This window comes from Pseudonaja textilis, chromosome 3 (genome assembly GCF_049901715.1).
Source record: "Pseudonaja textilis isolate UNSWEBS1 chromosome 3, rPseTex1.2, whole genome shotgun sequence".
NCBI lineage: Eukaryota > Metazoa > Chordata > Lepidosauria > Squamata > Elapidae > Pseudonaja > Pseudonaja textilis.
Genome location: NC_141992.1, coordinates 172,103,564 through 172,120,996, shown reverse-complemented (window position 1 = coordinate 172,120,996; position 17,433 = coordinate 172,103,564). Strand labels below are relative to the sequence as shown.

Sequence of the window (17,433 nt, the reverse complement as noted above, 5' to 3'; positions counted from 1 at the left end):
AACAATAACAGAACATATTCTAATACAAATATGTATAACAACACCATAATTACATAAGTATGATTAATGTAATAAATATTATTAATAATTAGAGGTAGAAACAAGACTAAGGGGGAATAGTAATATACATATTTTTATAACATACTAAAAGTAATAGCTAGACATAAAGATTAGATGTTGAAAGATGGTAATATTATTTATATTTAAACAATATTGTGATTGTTATTAGAATAGTGCATACAAATATTGAACAACTAAACAATAAAGGAACATACTTAGATATAAATATGTATAATAACACTATAACTACATAAGTATGATTAATGTAACAAACATTATTAATATTACAATTATTATTTGTATTTAAATGAATGATGTCCAGATACCTCACTGTTCATGTAATGTATATTTAAAAAAAATAATTTAAAAAAATAAAAAATATAACAGAAATACATTTTTCCTGTGATGCATAGATTAACTGATAAAGTAATACAACAAAGTTTTTAATTAACTATATTTTTATAGCAAGTGATAACATCTATCACCAAAAAAATTCAGACAATATTTTCCTAACCTTTTCATGCCAATCAGGTTAATTTAGTTCACTGTGAATGAGATAAAGAGAGATTGCAGTTTCTACATTACACCACTCTTCAAGATTTTTTGCAAATATGATCCTTGGTTACCCAGAGGAGATGGTCTTATGGCACCAGGCTAGAAACTGGAAATCTGGAAGTGTTTATCCCACCTTAGGCTTGAAGCCAGCAGGTAGACCCTGAGCTAGTCTTCTCTCTCAGTCCTAAGAAGGAGATAATGTCAAACAATTTTGTGACAACACAGTGAAGAAAACTTCAGGGACTAATCCAGGCAATTGCCAAGAGCCTTCATTGACTTGAAGGGACAAATAAACAGAAATTGTTTTTCTTTTTATTAAAGGCATTTTGATCAGATTTCGTGCACTTCAGCCTTGTTTATATGTTTTGAAACAATTGAGAATAAAAATATAAGTACTCAATTTAATCTCAAATATTTCTACTAATATGATAGATGTCTGTTAAACTTACCACATCAGATGATGCTACCTGAGTTGGGTTTGATTCATTGGTAGCAGAAGTCGCCTGAGGAGGCACTGAAATAAACTGTCCTCCAATAAGTCTTTTATAATACTTTGACTGTGGCTTAACAGAGCCTCTAAGTATAATGTAGAATCCTTGGTTTGCATCCACTAGAATTAAAATTAAATCAGAAACAGGTCATAATTTCACATCCAAGTTACAGAAAATGAACTGATATGGATTCAGAAGTATAACAAACTTACAGGTGTAATCTAGCCAACATATTTTCATGCAACATATTGGAAATGCTTAATTTTTCTCTTTTGTTTTCAAAAGAAAAATGTATGATTGATTGATGATACCCATATCTAAATTAAACATACATGCTTCTAACTCTGAAATGGTAAAATCATCTGATCCTATAATGCCACTGACCACCAAAAAGCATGTAGTTTATGTCTGACAAAAGTTATAGCCTGTCGAACTTTTAGCCATGAAACCTTTTTATAATAGCAAGAAAATAGTGAAACAGATGTACAATCCAAGTATGGAGGTCTGTTAACTGATTTTCAGCTTGTATATTTGCAACCAGCATATAGTGTGCAACATGCGTAGAACCAAAGTCTCAAAGTCACCATTATGTCCCAGGAGTCCTCCTGGTATTGTCTACATTCCCAGCCTAAAATGATACTTTACTTCTTTAAATAAAACTTCTTAAAATTTGAATCCCATCAGTAGTGGGATTCTTTTTTTTTTTACCACCGGTTCTGTGGGTGTGGCTTGGTGGGCATGCTTTGCATGCATGCGTGCACACACAGAGGGTTTGCTACTGACCTTCTCCTGCAATCCTGCACTCTTCCTGTGTGTTAAACAGCTGACGCGTGGCAATCCACAGTGCCACACAAAGCAGCTGAGCTTGAAAACCAGGAAATAAAGGTCAGAACAGAGTCGGGACAGGTAGGCAGACCTAGCTGCTGATCGTTGGAGAGAACCTGTTTGCTCATAGATGATCCTCGGAGCTACCGGTTCAGTTGAACTGGGCTGAACCAGTAGAATACCACCACTGCTTTTCATATGAAATGAAATGTGAAATCTGGCATAGTGCTGCTTTCTAGTGTGTACTTTATTTCCAGCAAACTTCTGAACCTGCACAGCAGCCTCTAAAGCTTTGTTCTCCTTTTTTAAGGAAGCAGACTTGTTGGGAGGCTGCAGCTAGCATTTTGTGGCATGGCCTGCTGCCCAAAGAAAAGAAAGGGAAGAGGGAATGAAGATAGTGTTTTGCTATTCGATAGCAGCTATTTTGTGATTAGAGACTTTGCAAATGAGCACAAAATATATTCTGCACATTCCAGCTGTGCCCAAAATGAAATCCCAACATTCCAACTAGTACCCAAAGTTCTAGAGCACTTTTCCCATGCATGTTCATGATGAAAACTCTTGCTATAGTGTAACAAGGATAAATGGTCTCAAGGGATAGAAGCCAATTAATGATTCTTAACAACTTCTCCTTCCTTTCTTTTACAGATTTTTCACATTTCAAGATTAGCAACAGAGCAGTGACAACAGCTGACACCATTTCTCCTTCCCAGAAGCATTTTGCATGTAGCAGAACTGTAGTACTTCTCTATAGGAAGTTCTTGACTTATAACCATTCGTGTAATGACTATTCAAAGTTATGATGGCATTCAAAAAGGTGACTTACAATCAGTTCTCATACTTACAAGTGTCACAGTCATATCAGGTGCTTGGCAACTGGGATGTGTCTGTGACAGTTGCAGTGCTCTGGGATCTCATGATTGTGCTTTTGATAGGCAAAATCAATAGAGAGAGCCGGATTTGCTTATCAACTGCGTTATTTGTTAAACAACCGTATGTCACAAAAAATGTCACAAAATCAGATGTGACTCACTTAAAAACTGCACTGCTTAGAGATAGATATTTCAGTCCTAATTTTGGCCATAAGTCAAAGACCATCCTTAATTTTCTCAAAATGCTATCTTGCTACCCTTTCATTTATTTGAACCAGGCCCAACTCCAAAATAATCAAGTCACAAAGCAAAACAAGACACTGTTATTATACATGGACTCTTCATAGTTGAGCATATATAATGTCCAATTTAAATAATAGAATGTAAGGAAATGATCTTGAAAACCTTAAGGTCCAAAACTCTGTACGCAACCTTTTTCTGCCCTTTAAACTTCCATATTCCCTGGGGTGGATGGGAGTAGATTAGTAAATAGGCTTTTACTAGGCATATCTGTAATGCAATTTAAAACCACTGTCAATTATGGAGCAATGTTTTGTAGATGTTTTCCATCTGTTTTCAGAGAGATTCAGAAGGCATCAAACTAAGAACAATTGGTGCTTACAATCTCACACAATTGTCAAAACCACCATTAAACAAGACTCAGACTAAAAACAAATGATTGAACAGGAAGGTCTTTCTATAAGCAGGAAAAGTGGGAGCTAAGGGCAATTCCCAAAGAAGTACATTCTGTACTTTGGATGTTGAGTGACTACAGGGTAGCCAAAAAAGTCAAGATGACTGTTGTGACCAGCAAGTCCTCACTCCAGTCCGCTGTTTAAGCAGGAGCCGGAGAAGGCTCTGATTGGCTGAGCCATTTGACAGCTCCGTATAAAAGGAGTGTCAAACAGAACCAGCTGTCTCTCTCTCTCAGCTGCTGCCACCAGCTGTGGCTAGCTGCGGCTAAATTACAAGTTAACAATAAAGCCAGTTAAGCTTTATATTGCCTCCACCTCTTCTTCTCAGTGCGCCAAACACAAAACTGGCAGTGAGGATGGGATGCTGACAAACTGAAGCAAATTCCTGAGGCAAAGAGAGACAGCACCACACGGCTGAAGTCACTACAAAAAGAGCTGTCACTACGAGCTGTCACTAGAGCAGTCACTTTCGAGCAAAGATATGATGGCACCGCCAAATTTTCCACCTTTTCGGCTGGCCACCGAGACCTGGACACCGTATATCAACAGGTTCGAATGCATCATGGACACCACACACTTATCTGACATCCTTCCTAACAGGAAAAAAGCCTATTTCCTGAGTTTCTCTGCAGCCACCGTTTTTGACACCACCACCGCGCTGCTGGCTCCTCAGACAGTCAAGGCTGTTTCCTGGGAAGAACTACAAGAGGTGGTCGGTAATCACTATGCCGTGAAGCCATTGCATATCACTTGCCGCCATGCATTCAGGAGAAGAAGCCAAGCAGAGGGCAAGTCCATAAGTGAATACATGGCAGCTCTCCATTCAGCTGCCCTTCAATGTGGTTTCCAAGATCATCTAGACGATATGCTGCTGGACCAGCTCGTCTGTGGGGTGAGAGACTTTCAACTACAATGACGGCTGCTGGCTAAAGGTGACCTCAACTTGAAGCAAGCAATCGAAGAGGCTCAAGCCGCTGAACTATCCAATTTATCCGCAGCTGAAATACAAAAGCCAAGCAGTCTTCCCGGGAGAAAACCCAGCGCTGCTGTCTACTACGAAAACACCTACTGAGAAGATGGTGACTTTGAAGAGGAAGAAGCAGTGAGTCAGCCAATGCAAAGAAAAAGTTTTCCCACTGACAGAAAACAACTTACACTACAGCTGATTTGTTTCAGCTGTGGAGGAAACCACCTGAGATCCACTTGCCATTTTAGGAATGCTGTCTGCCTAAAGTGCCAAAAGAAAGGCACATAGCTAGAATTTGTCAGGCATCAAGAAACACAATCCTGCCATCTCAACATCTCAATCAACCAAAAAACCTCAAATCCCAAGAGCTGAGTCACTGATTTATTCTTTTAACATTAATAAAATTAATGTTGATCTTCTAGAAGGCAGCCCCTGCCAGATGGAGGTGGACACTGGATCATCTCTATCCCTCATCTCATGGACGACCCTGAAGAATCTGCTACCAGACTTCCACAAGAATCAGCTGAGCCCCTGCAATCTGACCCTGAGGTGCTACCAAGGACAATCCATTCCAGTCCTCAGAACAGGCAAGTTCCATATTCAATACAATTTTCAAGGTCACCTTCCACAAGTTATCATAACTGGGAGCTTACCTAGCTTACTGGGATTGGACTGGTTCCATTCACTGGGCCTCCAAGTGACTGAAGTAAATGCAGTCACACCCCACAACTTATAGCAACTTCTTGCTGAATATTCAGAAGTTTTCAATGACAAACTGGGTTGTTACAATGGCACTCCTATTTCCCTTAACTTAGATCCAAATGTTGCTTCTATATGCCTCAAACCATGCAGAGTGCCAATGGCATTATTGGCTAAAGTGGATGCCCAGCTTGACAAATTGATTTCGCAAGGGGTCTTGGAGACAATGGACTTTGCTAGATGGGAAACTCCCATTGTAATACCCTTGAAAAGAGATGGCTCCATAAGTATTTGTTCTGACTACAAGTCCACGATAAAAAGGGACTCCAACCAAATGCTTATCCTGTGCCAATCATACAGCACCTGCTCCATTCCCTGGGAAAAAGCTCCATTTTTACCAAGCTGAACATGACTCAAGCATACCAGCAATTCCCAGTGGATAATGAGACAGCATTGGCCCAAACAATCATTACGCATAGGGGCACTTTCAAATGTAAGCATTTACAATTTGGTGTCAGCATTGCCCCTGGCATATTCCAATCCATTATGGAATGTTTACCATACAATATCAAGGGTGTCATCCCATACTTTGATGACATCCTCATTGCTGCTGACAACCCACAAGAACATATGGAAAGGTTACAAAAAGTTCTCCAGTGTTTTAAAAATGCTGGACTAAAATTAAACAGGAAAAAACGCATCTTCGCAGTTTCACAGATGGATTTCCTAGGATATCATTGACCACAAGGGAATTCATCCTGTAGAATCCAAAGTATGGGCCATTCACAAGGGCCCAGTCCCTCAGAACAAGACTGAGTTACAAGCCTTTTTAGGACTACTTAACTTCTACAATTCTTTCCTGCCCCACAAGGCCACTGTAGCAGAACCATTGCACAGGCTATTAGACTCTAAGACGCAGTGGCATTGGGGACCCATGGAACAGGCCTCCTTCTCTACAGTAAAATTCCTGCTCACCTCAACCAAAGTACTCATTCAGTTTAGCGATGCTCTTCCCCTTATACTAGTTTGCGATGCATCCCCTTATGGGATTGGGGCAGTCCTAGGTCATAAATTGCCAAATGGCCAAGAAGCTCCTATCGCTTATTTCTCCAGGACACTTTCCAAGTCTGAGCGCAACTATAGCCAAATAGACAAAGAGGCATTGCCTCAGTCAAAAGGTTCCATGAATACCTCTATGGACACCAGTTTCAGCTCATCACAGACCATTAACCTTTGTTAGGCATCCTGGCAGGGGACAAGCCCAGCCCACAAATCCTATCCCCAAGAATGACCCGATGGACAGTCTTCCTAGCCGCTTACAGTTATAAGTTGACTTACAGGCCTGGCAAAGATGTAGCTCATGCTGATACCCTAAGGAGGTGCCCTTTACCCCTTTTGGTCACTGATCCTGCCCCTTCAGCCTCAGTGTTCCTACCAGAAGATCTGCAATTGCCTCTTACAGCTGATGACATCGCCTATGCCTCCAGAGATGTACAACTATCTAAAGTCATGGACTGGGTGCAAAGGGGGTGGCCCAGGGAAACCACCACAGTGGACTTCCACCCCTTCAAGGTGGGCCAGAAAGAACTGAGCATGCTAAAAGGATGTTTACTGTGGGGTGTCTGGGTGATTATTCCGAAACTGCTAAGTCCTTGCATTATTGAAATTCTTAATGAGGGTCACCCGTTGGAGTACCCCTACAGGTCCAGTCTAGAGGGAGGCTGAGACCACGGACACTGAGTGGGGCAACACCAAAGCCCCTCGAAGGCTGACTCCTGACCAGCGGTCTCTCACAGAGGCCTTACCTGGGGAAGCTGCAACATCAACAACTGGAGCCCGCTCACCGCCATCTGAAGAGGTCCCATCAACACCCGAGGTCCTTCTGTGGCCATCCAAGATCGCCAGGGAAGGGGGGCAACACCACCCCAAGTAGAAGTCACCACTCCAGCAACAGATCCTTCCCCACTGCTGCCAACTGCTGAACAACGGCGATCTGGGTGAGTGAAGCATTGCCCCACCTATCTGGACAACTATGCATGTGCAGTTCCAGGGGGAAGGAGTGTTGCAACCAGCAAGTCGTTACTCTGTTCCGCTGTTTAAGTGGGAGCTGGAGAAGGTTCTGATTGGCTGAGCCATTTGACAGCTCCGTATAAAAGGAGCTGTCAAATGGAATCAGCTGTCTCTCTCTCTCTCAGCTGCTGCCGCAAGCTGCAGCTAGCCACGGCTGAGTTACAAGTTAACAATAAAGCCAGTTAAGCTTTATGTTGCCTCTGCCTCTTCTTCTCAGCATGCCAAACACAAAAACAACAACATTCCAAGCTCAGTCTGTTTTTTTAAAATATGCCTCATTTTCTTCAGTGTGCCTGATGACTGGGTCTCAAAAGGGCCTTCACATCTTTAATATACAAGTATTTCAAAGCATACAAATCAAGTGGTCATTATTTTACTTTAAAGAAGTGTATATTCTGTTTTACAAACCATTAGATGACATTCTCCATTTGAAGATGTGGGTTTGATTGACCATCTGTTTTACATACAAATGACCACCAATGTTACAGACTGACTAGGCATAAAACCTTCTCCAACATAATAAATTATATTGTTTAACCTCAGTTTTTACTGAAATTATTATAATTATGCATACTTTTTCTCTACACATATCAATTAGCATCAGAAAATTTTAGATAACTCTCAACAATCTCATTTGCTTTCTCTTGATGCTGCTTTTTCATTTTTCTGATAAAATATCAGTGGTTACTTTAAACACACCCAAGCAGCACAATGGCACAGGCTCCAGTGGCACAGTATTACATTCATCTGCATTCAGGGTAGTTTGTCCTTTCACAGATGTGAAAGGTTCATGTTGAATTCTTCATAACAGAACATAAAAAGATTTGCTTACAGTATATTTGCTGTTGTTTTAAGCGGTGAAAATCTTAAGGGTAACAAGGAAATGTTCATAATAAAATCAACAATGTGAAAACAGTATTCCATACATGTGAGAAAGTTTTAGAAAGTCAGCTTGACGTACTGGTTAAAGGAGACTATGAATTCTAGTCTTGCCTTAGGCTAAAACCAGCTGGTGATTTTGGGCCAGTCAATCTTTTCCTCAGTCACAGGAATATGGCAATGGGCAATCCGTTCGGGAAAAAATATTGCCAAGAAAACTCCAAGACTTGTCCAGGCAATAAGCCAAGAGTCAAGATTGACTCGAAGGAAGACACACACATACACATGCACACATTTACTCAGCCATGAGATTATGGATATGAGTGGTGCAGTGGCCTAGAGGTGGAGCTCTTGCCTCACAATCAGGAGGCTGTCAGTTTGACAGAGGCAGATATTTCTCTCTCTGGGCACACTGAAAATATGTCTGCTGAAAAAATGCCCTCCGCATTGGCAACAGGAAGAGCATCCAGCCAATAAACACTCAGCTCCATTCAGTTTCCCAGATTCCAGCCCACAAAGGATTATGGGATCATTAAAAGAGGATGATGATGCTATTATGCATGTCTGCTAGGGGGCATAGGAAGGAAAAGGCAAGGTAGGCAACTGCATTTTGACACAAATACGGTGAGTTATGTATCTCTCTCATATGTTGGTGTGCAAGTACCTGGTTTGTGACATTGCTGAGTACCTGTCATGTATGTCTTATTCAATTTTCTGCATGACATTAGACCTGTCAACCATGTGGATGTTTGATATGAGGGTACATTTGATTTAATGTATGTGAATTCTCTGCAATATCATTTTTTTTAAAAAAATGAAGCTGTTATTATTGCGGAGTTATATGAGGAAGGAACCATTAACAGAAGCAACCTCACTACTTTTCATATCTCTAGTCTCTCTGACTTTATTATATAAAATGATCTTGGGAGATTAGAGACTCATCAGGCATGCATTATTTTTGTAAAGTCAGTTTCACTTAGGAAAAAGTCAATCTTGTGTTTATTTTTAGCCTGCCAAATCAGATGAGATTGAAATATTGCTTTACCAGGTTCAAAGAACTGGAAAAGATTGCACATTGATGCAGATCTGCTTTTTTTTTTTTTAAGCATAATGTGGCAGTCTGAATCATTAAGATTACCTTTTATCTCGTTTGCACATTGACGCTCAACAATTTTAGATCTCATTCTGTGCCACCATATTGCAGGTTTTACTGAATATATTAAATCAACAGAGTGTCTAATCCAACACAACTGTCCTTGTGGCCAAGATAGTAAACAAGATTTTAAGATGCCAGCTTTCATTCCAGTCATCCCAATCACAGTTTTGACCTTAAAATTGTCCTTTTCATTGTCTTAATTTATGCTAATATAATTCCTATCTGGTCAGATTACAGCTTAGTCTGTTTATTAATAACATGTCCTTTGGTTACTATATTCTTCTTAGTTGGCTTATATCTGTATTTCAAAAGATCACCACAACAGTTAACTCTTACCAATGAACATATTTGATTTTCTCAAACTTTGCTAAGTCAAATAAGACTGATTTAAAAAAAAAGGTAATATAAAATCCTAGTTGGAACTCTATGTGTTATCAAAAATAGAATATTTATGAATGGCTTTTTGGTGAACTGAAACAAACAAGCATTGAGATGAATTTTCATGAAGTATATAGAAAAACCTTACAATAAATTCACTTTATTTTTCTACATCAATGTTGAATTCAGTCTGGAAGGAGGCAGGTTGTGTGAAATTCCCTTTGTCTGTATATTACTCATTATTGTTACTACAGCCCATTCAATGAGCTTCTTTTTTTGGATCCAACTACTGTCCCTTCCAAGAGAAGGAAAGAGAGAGAGAGAATCAGACAATCAAGAGGAAGGATTTTTTTTCTTCTCTTTCTGACACCACAGTTGGTCAATTATTTGAGGCAGCTGCCTGGGGGGAAGCAGTGAGGATATAAAGTACAACTCAATTCCCTTTTTTGTGTGTCTACACATCATATTTCTCCAGAGGATGAGTGTTACTTATATGATGGTAATCTGTGTGGCATCTAGGACTTTTCTAAGTCTTTGGGCAAATGCCAAATTCAATCTACACAGATGCCAGTTGGATTAGGGAAGATTGTCATCTGCTCCTAAAATTCTGATTGGATCCGTTCAAAAACTTGTTAAAACTAATTTGTGAGGCATTTTGAAACTAACATTATTTGATGTCATGGAATTTAATGATACTTTTCAGATATATACTCAAAATGTACGATATATACCAGAATACTTTTTAATCTGGTTTTAATCTGGTCTTTACTGGAAGACAATTGGCCATGGATATCTTGTTTTCTGACTTTCTGCAGAAAATGGCCTTTTTGAGTCTATGGATCCTGCTAATCTGTTGGCAGTTTGTGACACTATCAACACCAGTATATTCCAGGATTGCAGTTGTAAATTAAAGGTTGGAGGAAGTATGTTTTGGTAGTTCCACTTCTATAAGCTGGTTTGACCCTATACTGGTGACCATTATTTTGTCTCTAGAGCTTTTTAACTTTCTCTACTTTATATAAAGCCAGTGTGGGTGGTTAACAGAAATTGTGAGTGTATTATCATTTCATATATCAATATTAGGTACACCTCCGACATATTTAAGAATACCATGTAAGGAAGAATCAAAATTCAAAAAAGAAAAAGGATTTGGATAAGGGATGTGGAACAAGGACAAAAGTTACAATGTTAAACCAGATGACTTTATAACAAAGATTCCACTTTTTGTATTTGAAAGAAAAATGTATAATCTAATGGTAAAAACATAACCACCATATCTGCATTTCTCATTAAAAGACTTTTCACATCTATCTTTCTAGCAGAATAATCACATTATACTTTCCATTATAGAACAGGAGGAAGGAAATAAACTTGAGCACTAGAATAGAGATGAAAGTTGATGTCAATGGAGCAAGAGAAAAATAAAAGATACCCCCAAAATGAAAGATTTGGGTTTTTTTTTTCCAGATGTAATCTTGTAATGGAAAGTTATTTGCTAAAATTGCCTGCCATACTGGAAAAAGGAATTACATACTTAATCTAATAAAATAGGTTGATCCAGTACTTGGTGGAGCTTTGGTTCCATAATAAAACTGGACTACAAGTTCCAATATCTCTTATTTTAGTTTACATTAGTTGGCACCTCTGATCCTTCAAGAAGTAACCACATTTTTCAAAAAGAAAAAGAAAAAACCCTATATTTACCGACCTGTACTTTCCTTCACCCAGTATTCTCTTAGAACTACTTTGCTGATTTCCTTTATCTGTTCTTCAGATAATTGCTTATTAATATCAGGAATGATTTTCATTATTTTATAGACAGTCTCGTGTTCTTCTTCAGTTCTTAGAATAGGTCTGCAGGAAAAACATGCATAGAAAATAATAGCCCCTGTTGTTCTATAGTTGCATAGATCAAAGAATTTGCCCAGTACCTGAAAAACTTTAAACCAGGTATCAAGAATTTGTGTCGATTACTAAAGCCACAATACTTAGCTGCACCAGCTAAGTGAAGGATACTAAAAATAAAAATTCAGCAACTTAAGGAGAACTAGATATCCTCATCTTGTTTTCTAGGAGTTAGTAAGGAATACAAATATCTGTGTGAATCAGAGGTGGTATTCAGCAGGTTCTGACCAGTTCTGGAGAACCGGTAACAGAAATTTTGAGTAGTTCAGAGAACTGGCAAATCCCACTTCTGACTGGAGATTTTACAGTATCCTTCCCCTGCCATGCCCACCAAGCCACGCCCACAGAGCCAGTAGTAAAAAAAAATTGAATCCCACCACTGGTGTGAATATTAGGAGAACTGATTTTCACAAGTTGATTTGAGTGGGCCCAATGTTCAGTTGGGGCATTCTAATTTAATAGACTGGTTTGATGGGAGAATTAATTGGTAACTAGAGTTTTTATTATTATTTACATCTTTCTACAATGGGTTCTACAAAGGTTAACTATTCTGACATCTAAGAAATACCATTGCTGTCATGTCTGAGAGCAAAGTGCTATTAAAACTTTATTTTATTCCTTATTTCTCCTATCATAGGACTTGAGTATTTTAATCCAAGACTTTCACTGTGCTCAAATTGTAACCTGCTTTAGAAGAATATCAGTAATGGCAGTTGTAGTTGTCCTAGTAACAGTAACATATAAAGTAAATATACCATTTTTTTCTAAATGATTCAGTAATTGTAATAATAATCTATTATGTCAGGCAGAGAGGGAAATGAGAGATGGGGAGGGGGTTCCTCTTTAAAAATTGCAATTCCCCTATTGCACAATTTTATTATACCATGTCAAGTAATTTAGGTTGAACTCTGTCATTCAGGTATGCAATCCCCCCCTTTAAGTAATTTTAATAAGTACAATTTAAAGCATTGCAGATGATTTCAGCTGCTACTGAAAATCAGTCTAGAAATGCATATATTTATCCTTCAACTCATCCTCAAGCTACCTCAACCACTGGATTCCCAAGTGTGATTTTATGTGGCTGAATACCAACCTTGAATACCACTGGGTGATCGTGAGTAGGAAAATAGATGGTCAAAAAGTCACACACCATTTTTTTCCAATCCATTCTTATCACCAAACCAAAATCCCCCTTCACTCTTTTCTTAAATGAAAAAAGCTGGTTTGTGCCTGATAAAATGTCACACCAGTATGTGGCACCTCTCTCTGACGAAGAGAGAAATTGCACCGAAGGAACAATGGAATTCATAATTTACTGTATGTATGTATGCTTAAAGATACAACACATTAAGCCTCTTTTGAAACAATATCATTTAGTAATCAATATGGATGCCAGCAGCCAGGAATACTCAGCCTTCTCACATGCTTATGTTATGGACTACATATCTAGTTGAAGAGAGGTCAGAAGAGCAAAGATTCAGTTGCTAGTAAAAATCTTCCATTTCATCTAAAAAACCTTGCTTCAAACAGAGTAATATCAAAATGAGAAAAGAAGCATAGCATAGCAATTTAATGTTCCAAATTATAGTATTTAGGGCTTTAAACTGGACATTTCTCTGGGAATTCAAAGGAACAGTTTGTGCAGTCCACATTTGCCAAAAAAAAAAGCAGCTTTTGCCACACTTAATTTAAGATTTTGAAAAGCCACAATGCTTTGCAATTATAGGATATGCCACACAAACATGGTCTCCACATCACCTGAGGTTCTGAATGCCAGAGGCTAAACTGGTATTCATATTTACAGATGCAATAACTAAAGTGGTGAGAAATGTTAGTTACAATAATAGAACTTCAACTATAGAGTCCTTTTGCCATTCAACAGTAGTTCCAGAGAATTCAGTTCACTCAAATCTCCCCCTAACTGAAGTGGGATATAATTACATGTCTCTGTCAGAATGGAGGATATGTGACCAGTATATAGGTCAGTGTTTCTCAACCTTGACTGCTTGAACATCTGTGGACTTCAAATCCTATAATTCCCTAGCCATCATCAATGAACATCTTCAAGTTGAGAAATACTAATATTGATTTCAGAATTATTGTTGTAAACTCTCTGTAGTGAACTGGAACTACTATATATTAGCAACAAACAATGATCGTTACCTCCATCATTGCAGTTATCACTTTCACTTGTTGTTTTTTTTTGTTATTGTTGTTGACTGATATCTAAAAGATATCTTTCTTTTCTTGCATCCATTAGGCTGAAAGGGAAATTATTAATGCTAAGAGACAGCAGGTAACCAGACACTCCACCCAGCTGCCACCACCTGGTTGTAATCTATTGAAAAAAAAATGAGTTTGGTTCTTTACAATCCTACTTTAATACTTAAATCATAAACAGGCTTAGGAAGGAAAGAAGCTGCAGATAAGCTGCTCTTAGATTTAGTTGCTTATCTACCTAGGGGATTGTGGCAATACAGATATGGAAGGTATATTTTGAGGATTAGTAATTCTGGAGCACTAAGGGATTTGGTATCTAGAGCAGTTTTTCTGAAGCTCCACAACTTTAAGATGGATGAAGTGTTTTTTCCAGTAGGACCAGTCTGTCAGGGCAACCTGGTCTACCCAATTATGGGTCGCAGCATACTGTTTCCATTTGTTTGTCAGTAAAACATAAATTTAACACAAAATAGTTTGTTGCAAAAGTAACTGCCTGTGAAGGCTCCTGGATTAGGGCTGAAAGACGAAAACAGAAGCAATATGCTCTATCCCATAATAAGATAGACCAGACTACCCTGATAGACCAGTCCCACCAGAAAAAATACTTACTCTCTCGCCTGGTATGGCCAACAAAGAGAGAGGAGCCAGTGGCTTAGAGGTTAATATATCTACCTAATATGTAAGTAGCCCAGGTTTGAATCCCAGAAGGATACAGCTAGCTGATGAGAGCTAAATAACTTGAAATTGATCTATACTAGTCTCCCTTTATGTTTTTGTCAGTAAAACATAAATTTAAGATGGGGCCTTCAGTTCCCAGAATTCTGCTTGAGGAATTGTGGGAATTGAAGTCCATACCTCTTAAAGTTGCTGAGGTTGAGAAACACTGCTTTAGAGTATCCTACTGTTATATAGGCTTTAATGCCATATATTGGTCCAGACTGATTCCAGCTGACCCAGATTTTCAGAGATAATTCAGCCCAAACCAAAATTACCTAGGAAGATTTTAACTCCTTGTTAGGGATACACCCTAGCAGAATCTGCATGGCAGTCAGGCAGGCAGGCAAAATATGTGAGATAAACGTTTTTGTAGCTTACACTCAGTAAAACAGATACACAGTGCTAATTAAATAGTTTTATTCCAATAAGAATTATAGCATAGTCAAACAGTCCATATATCATTCACTAGTTCAGTCCGTCCAGGGATTATTCAGTTGCAAATTCCAGTGTCGAAAAAGAGAGGTCAGTAAACTTACAAATATCAGTCCAGTAATATATCTCCTTGCAGTAGAGATATGAAGAACTCAAAAAACTCCTCTCTTCCTTCAGCAACTCAGCAGTAGGGGAAACACGCAGTTAACAAACCATCAATCCATGCAATCCAGTAATTGTCAGCAATCAATCAGGTTCTCTTGCTCCCTCTTATGGTGGTTTCACACCACACCCAAAATTACATGCTTTGCAGTTTTAAAGTGACACACACTTAAACTTACAATCATAGTTTATATATATTATTTTACCCAAACTACGTTAGGTAACCTATGTTATTCCTAACACTCCTTCAGCAAAACCACTGAAGAGTTAATCTCAGAAAGGGCATCCTAATTTGCTCAAATGCCCTAATCTTCTTGAAATATAGCAATCTGTTCAGATATAGATATATCAAATATAGCAATTAGATGGCAAAAATCTAATCTTCTGGTGTTTTATCTTCAGATAAACAGCAGGATGTTGTTAATTACTGAACTGTCGACAAAAGTGTGGAACAGCAAAGAAGTCATATACAAAATAGCATCTAAACAAGGAATTTGGCCAATTAATGATCCTATGAAAGCCTTGTCTTAATATTTGGAAGCTGTGGAGCAGGGGTCACCAACCTTTTGAACCTCAAGGATCACCAAACTCAAAATTTTAAATCCGGTGGACCACTAAAACGAATTTTGACTGACAGTGGCTTAGTGACATTGGTAGGAAAGTCAGTCTATTCCAGAGCTGCAGTAGTCACAAGACTGGCCCTTTGGTGATCCCAGAGCAGCTCCTCCAGTCCATGGCAGGCTGGTGCACCCAGGTACAGCAGCAGCTGCTCCCACCAACATCAGCAAGCCCCCCAGGATGGATTTTCCCCCCACACCATTGGTCTTACCTTCCAGTTCCAGCTCTACTCAAGGTAAGATTTGCACTTGGCTGAAGGGTGAGGGCCAGTGGGTGGGCAGGCCATGTGGGTGGTGCAACTTTGTGTTCCTGCACAGCCTGGATTAATTGCTTGGGGGAGTGCTTTGTGGGGCATTACTCTGTGGACCACCAAAATTTTCTTGTGGACCACCAATGGTCCCTGGCCCACTGGTTGGTGACCACTGTTGTAGAGGCTGGATTAAGGACAACAGGCTTCAGATGAACATCAGCAAAACTGAGTGTCCTTGGGTTTTGTGGCTTCCAGATTTGGGGATTTACCATCTTTGCTGCTGGATAAGGTTGAACTGTCCCAAATAGACCTCGTGCACAATCTGCGGTCTTTTTGGACTCACAACTCCTGCTCAAAGACCAGGGGACAATCATGGCCTAGAAAACTTTTGCATAAGTTGCATGGCAGTTGCATTTCTCCTGGACTGGGAAGCTCTTCATTACCCAGAGTTACATCTGTGAGATGGATAATTACATATTATGAACAATAATCTCATGGATTATTGGTATTTATGTTTAATACTTTATTTGGTATATGAACAGATAGTGACCATATGTAATATTTTAGTAGAAAAGAATGCCAGTTGAAATGTGTATCCATGAGATGAAGGCATTTATATAATATGATAACCAGGTGGAAATAATTTAAAGTGGAAATGAAGGAAACATTTTGGAAAATTAAAATGAACTATAAACTAATTCAAACTACACATCTATAAGATATAAAAATCTACTAAACTCCATGCTTTTATTAAAATATAGAATAAAATATTCATGAATACGGTTTAAAATGCCAACATACATTTTTATTGCAATATTATGCAATTATATTTGACTCTAAATGGTTGGTGAGGTATTAAAAATCTCTAGCTTTGCAGCAATAGAATATGTGGTGCGCCATAAAACCATGTTAAACATCTGATCTAAATTGTGTTTGACTAGTATACTTTGGAAACTGTCAACTATTATTCACACATTCGTGTGGTTTGAATGGTATTAGGCTTGACTCATAAGTATGCAGTAATGACATTTTAGATTTTCCCTGGCTGTGGGAAGGGATTCCTGCAACTCAACTGCATTGTAAATTCAATGGGCTTCCTTCCAAATAAGGATTCACACCTTTGTGCAATCATAATTCAATTATGGGCATTATTATTTACAAGATTGAAATTATACAGAAATTTATAAGCCACTTTTTAAGATCAAACCTCAAGAAAACAAAATACAAAAAGGAATTATATTGTATGGTGATTTTATAAGATACAGGACATGGATGCAAAAGAGGTGTGTTTCAGATTACAACAGACAAGAAATATTTATCTGTGTATCAGTCTTAAGGTCACTCACAAATCAGTGATGTTGAATGCTTTACAAAGGGTTACGTTAGAGTCAAAAAGAAAAAAGGAACAAATTTGAGAGAGGAATAATAATTCTGCTCTATTGCTGGCAGTTAGTAGGAGCCCACATCATTCTAGCTCAGAGA

General features: G+C 38.6%; 1 protein-coding gene and 1 long non-coding RNA gene across 2 annotated transcripts in view; one reads left to right on the top strand and one right to left on the bottom strand.

Moving 5' to 3' along the window:
• The window catches only part of LOC148126425 (uncharacterized), a 402,020-nt gene that overhangs the window by 216,313 nt on the left and 168,274 nt on the right, over positions 1–17,433 (top strand). The gene's annotated exons all lie outside the window — the stretch shown is intronic.
• Positions 1–17,433, bottom strand: part of CNBD1 (cyclic nucleotide binding domain containing 1) — a 112,432-nt gene that overhangs the window by 52,374 nt on the left and 42,625 nt on the right. The window contains exons 2-3 of the mRNA XM_087931482.1: positions 11,356–11,501; positions 1,065–1,225 (exon numbers count right to left, since the gene is read on the bottom strand). Of these exons, the coding sequence (XP_087787608.1) occupies positions 1,065–1,225; positions 11,356–11,501 (307 nt within the window). The remainder of the gene's footprint in view (positions 1–1,064; positions 1,226–11,355; positions 11,502–17,433) is intronic.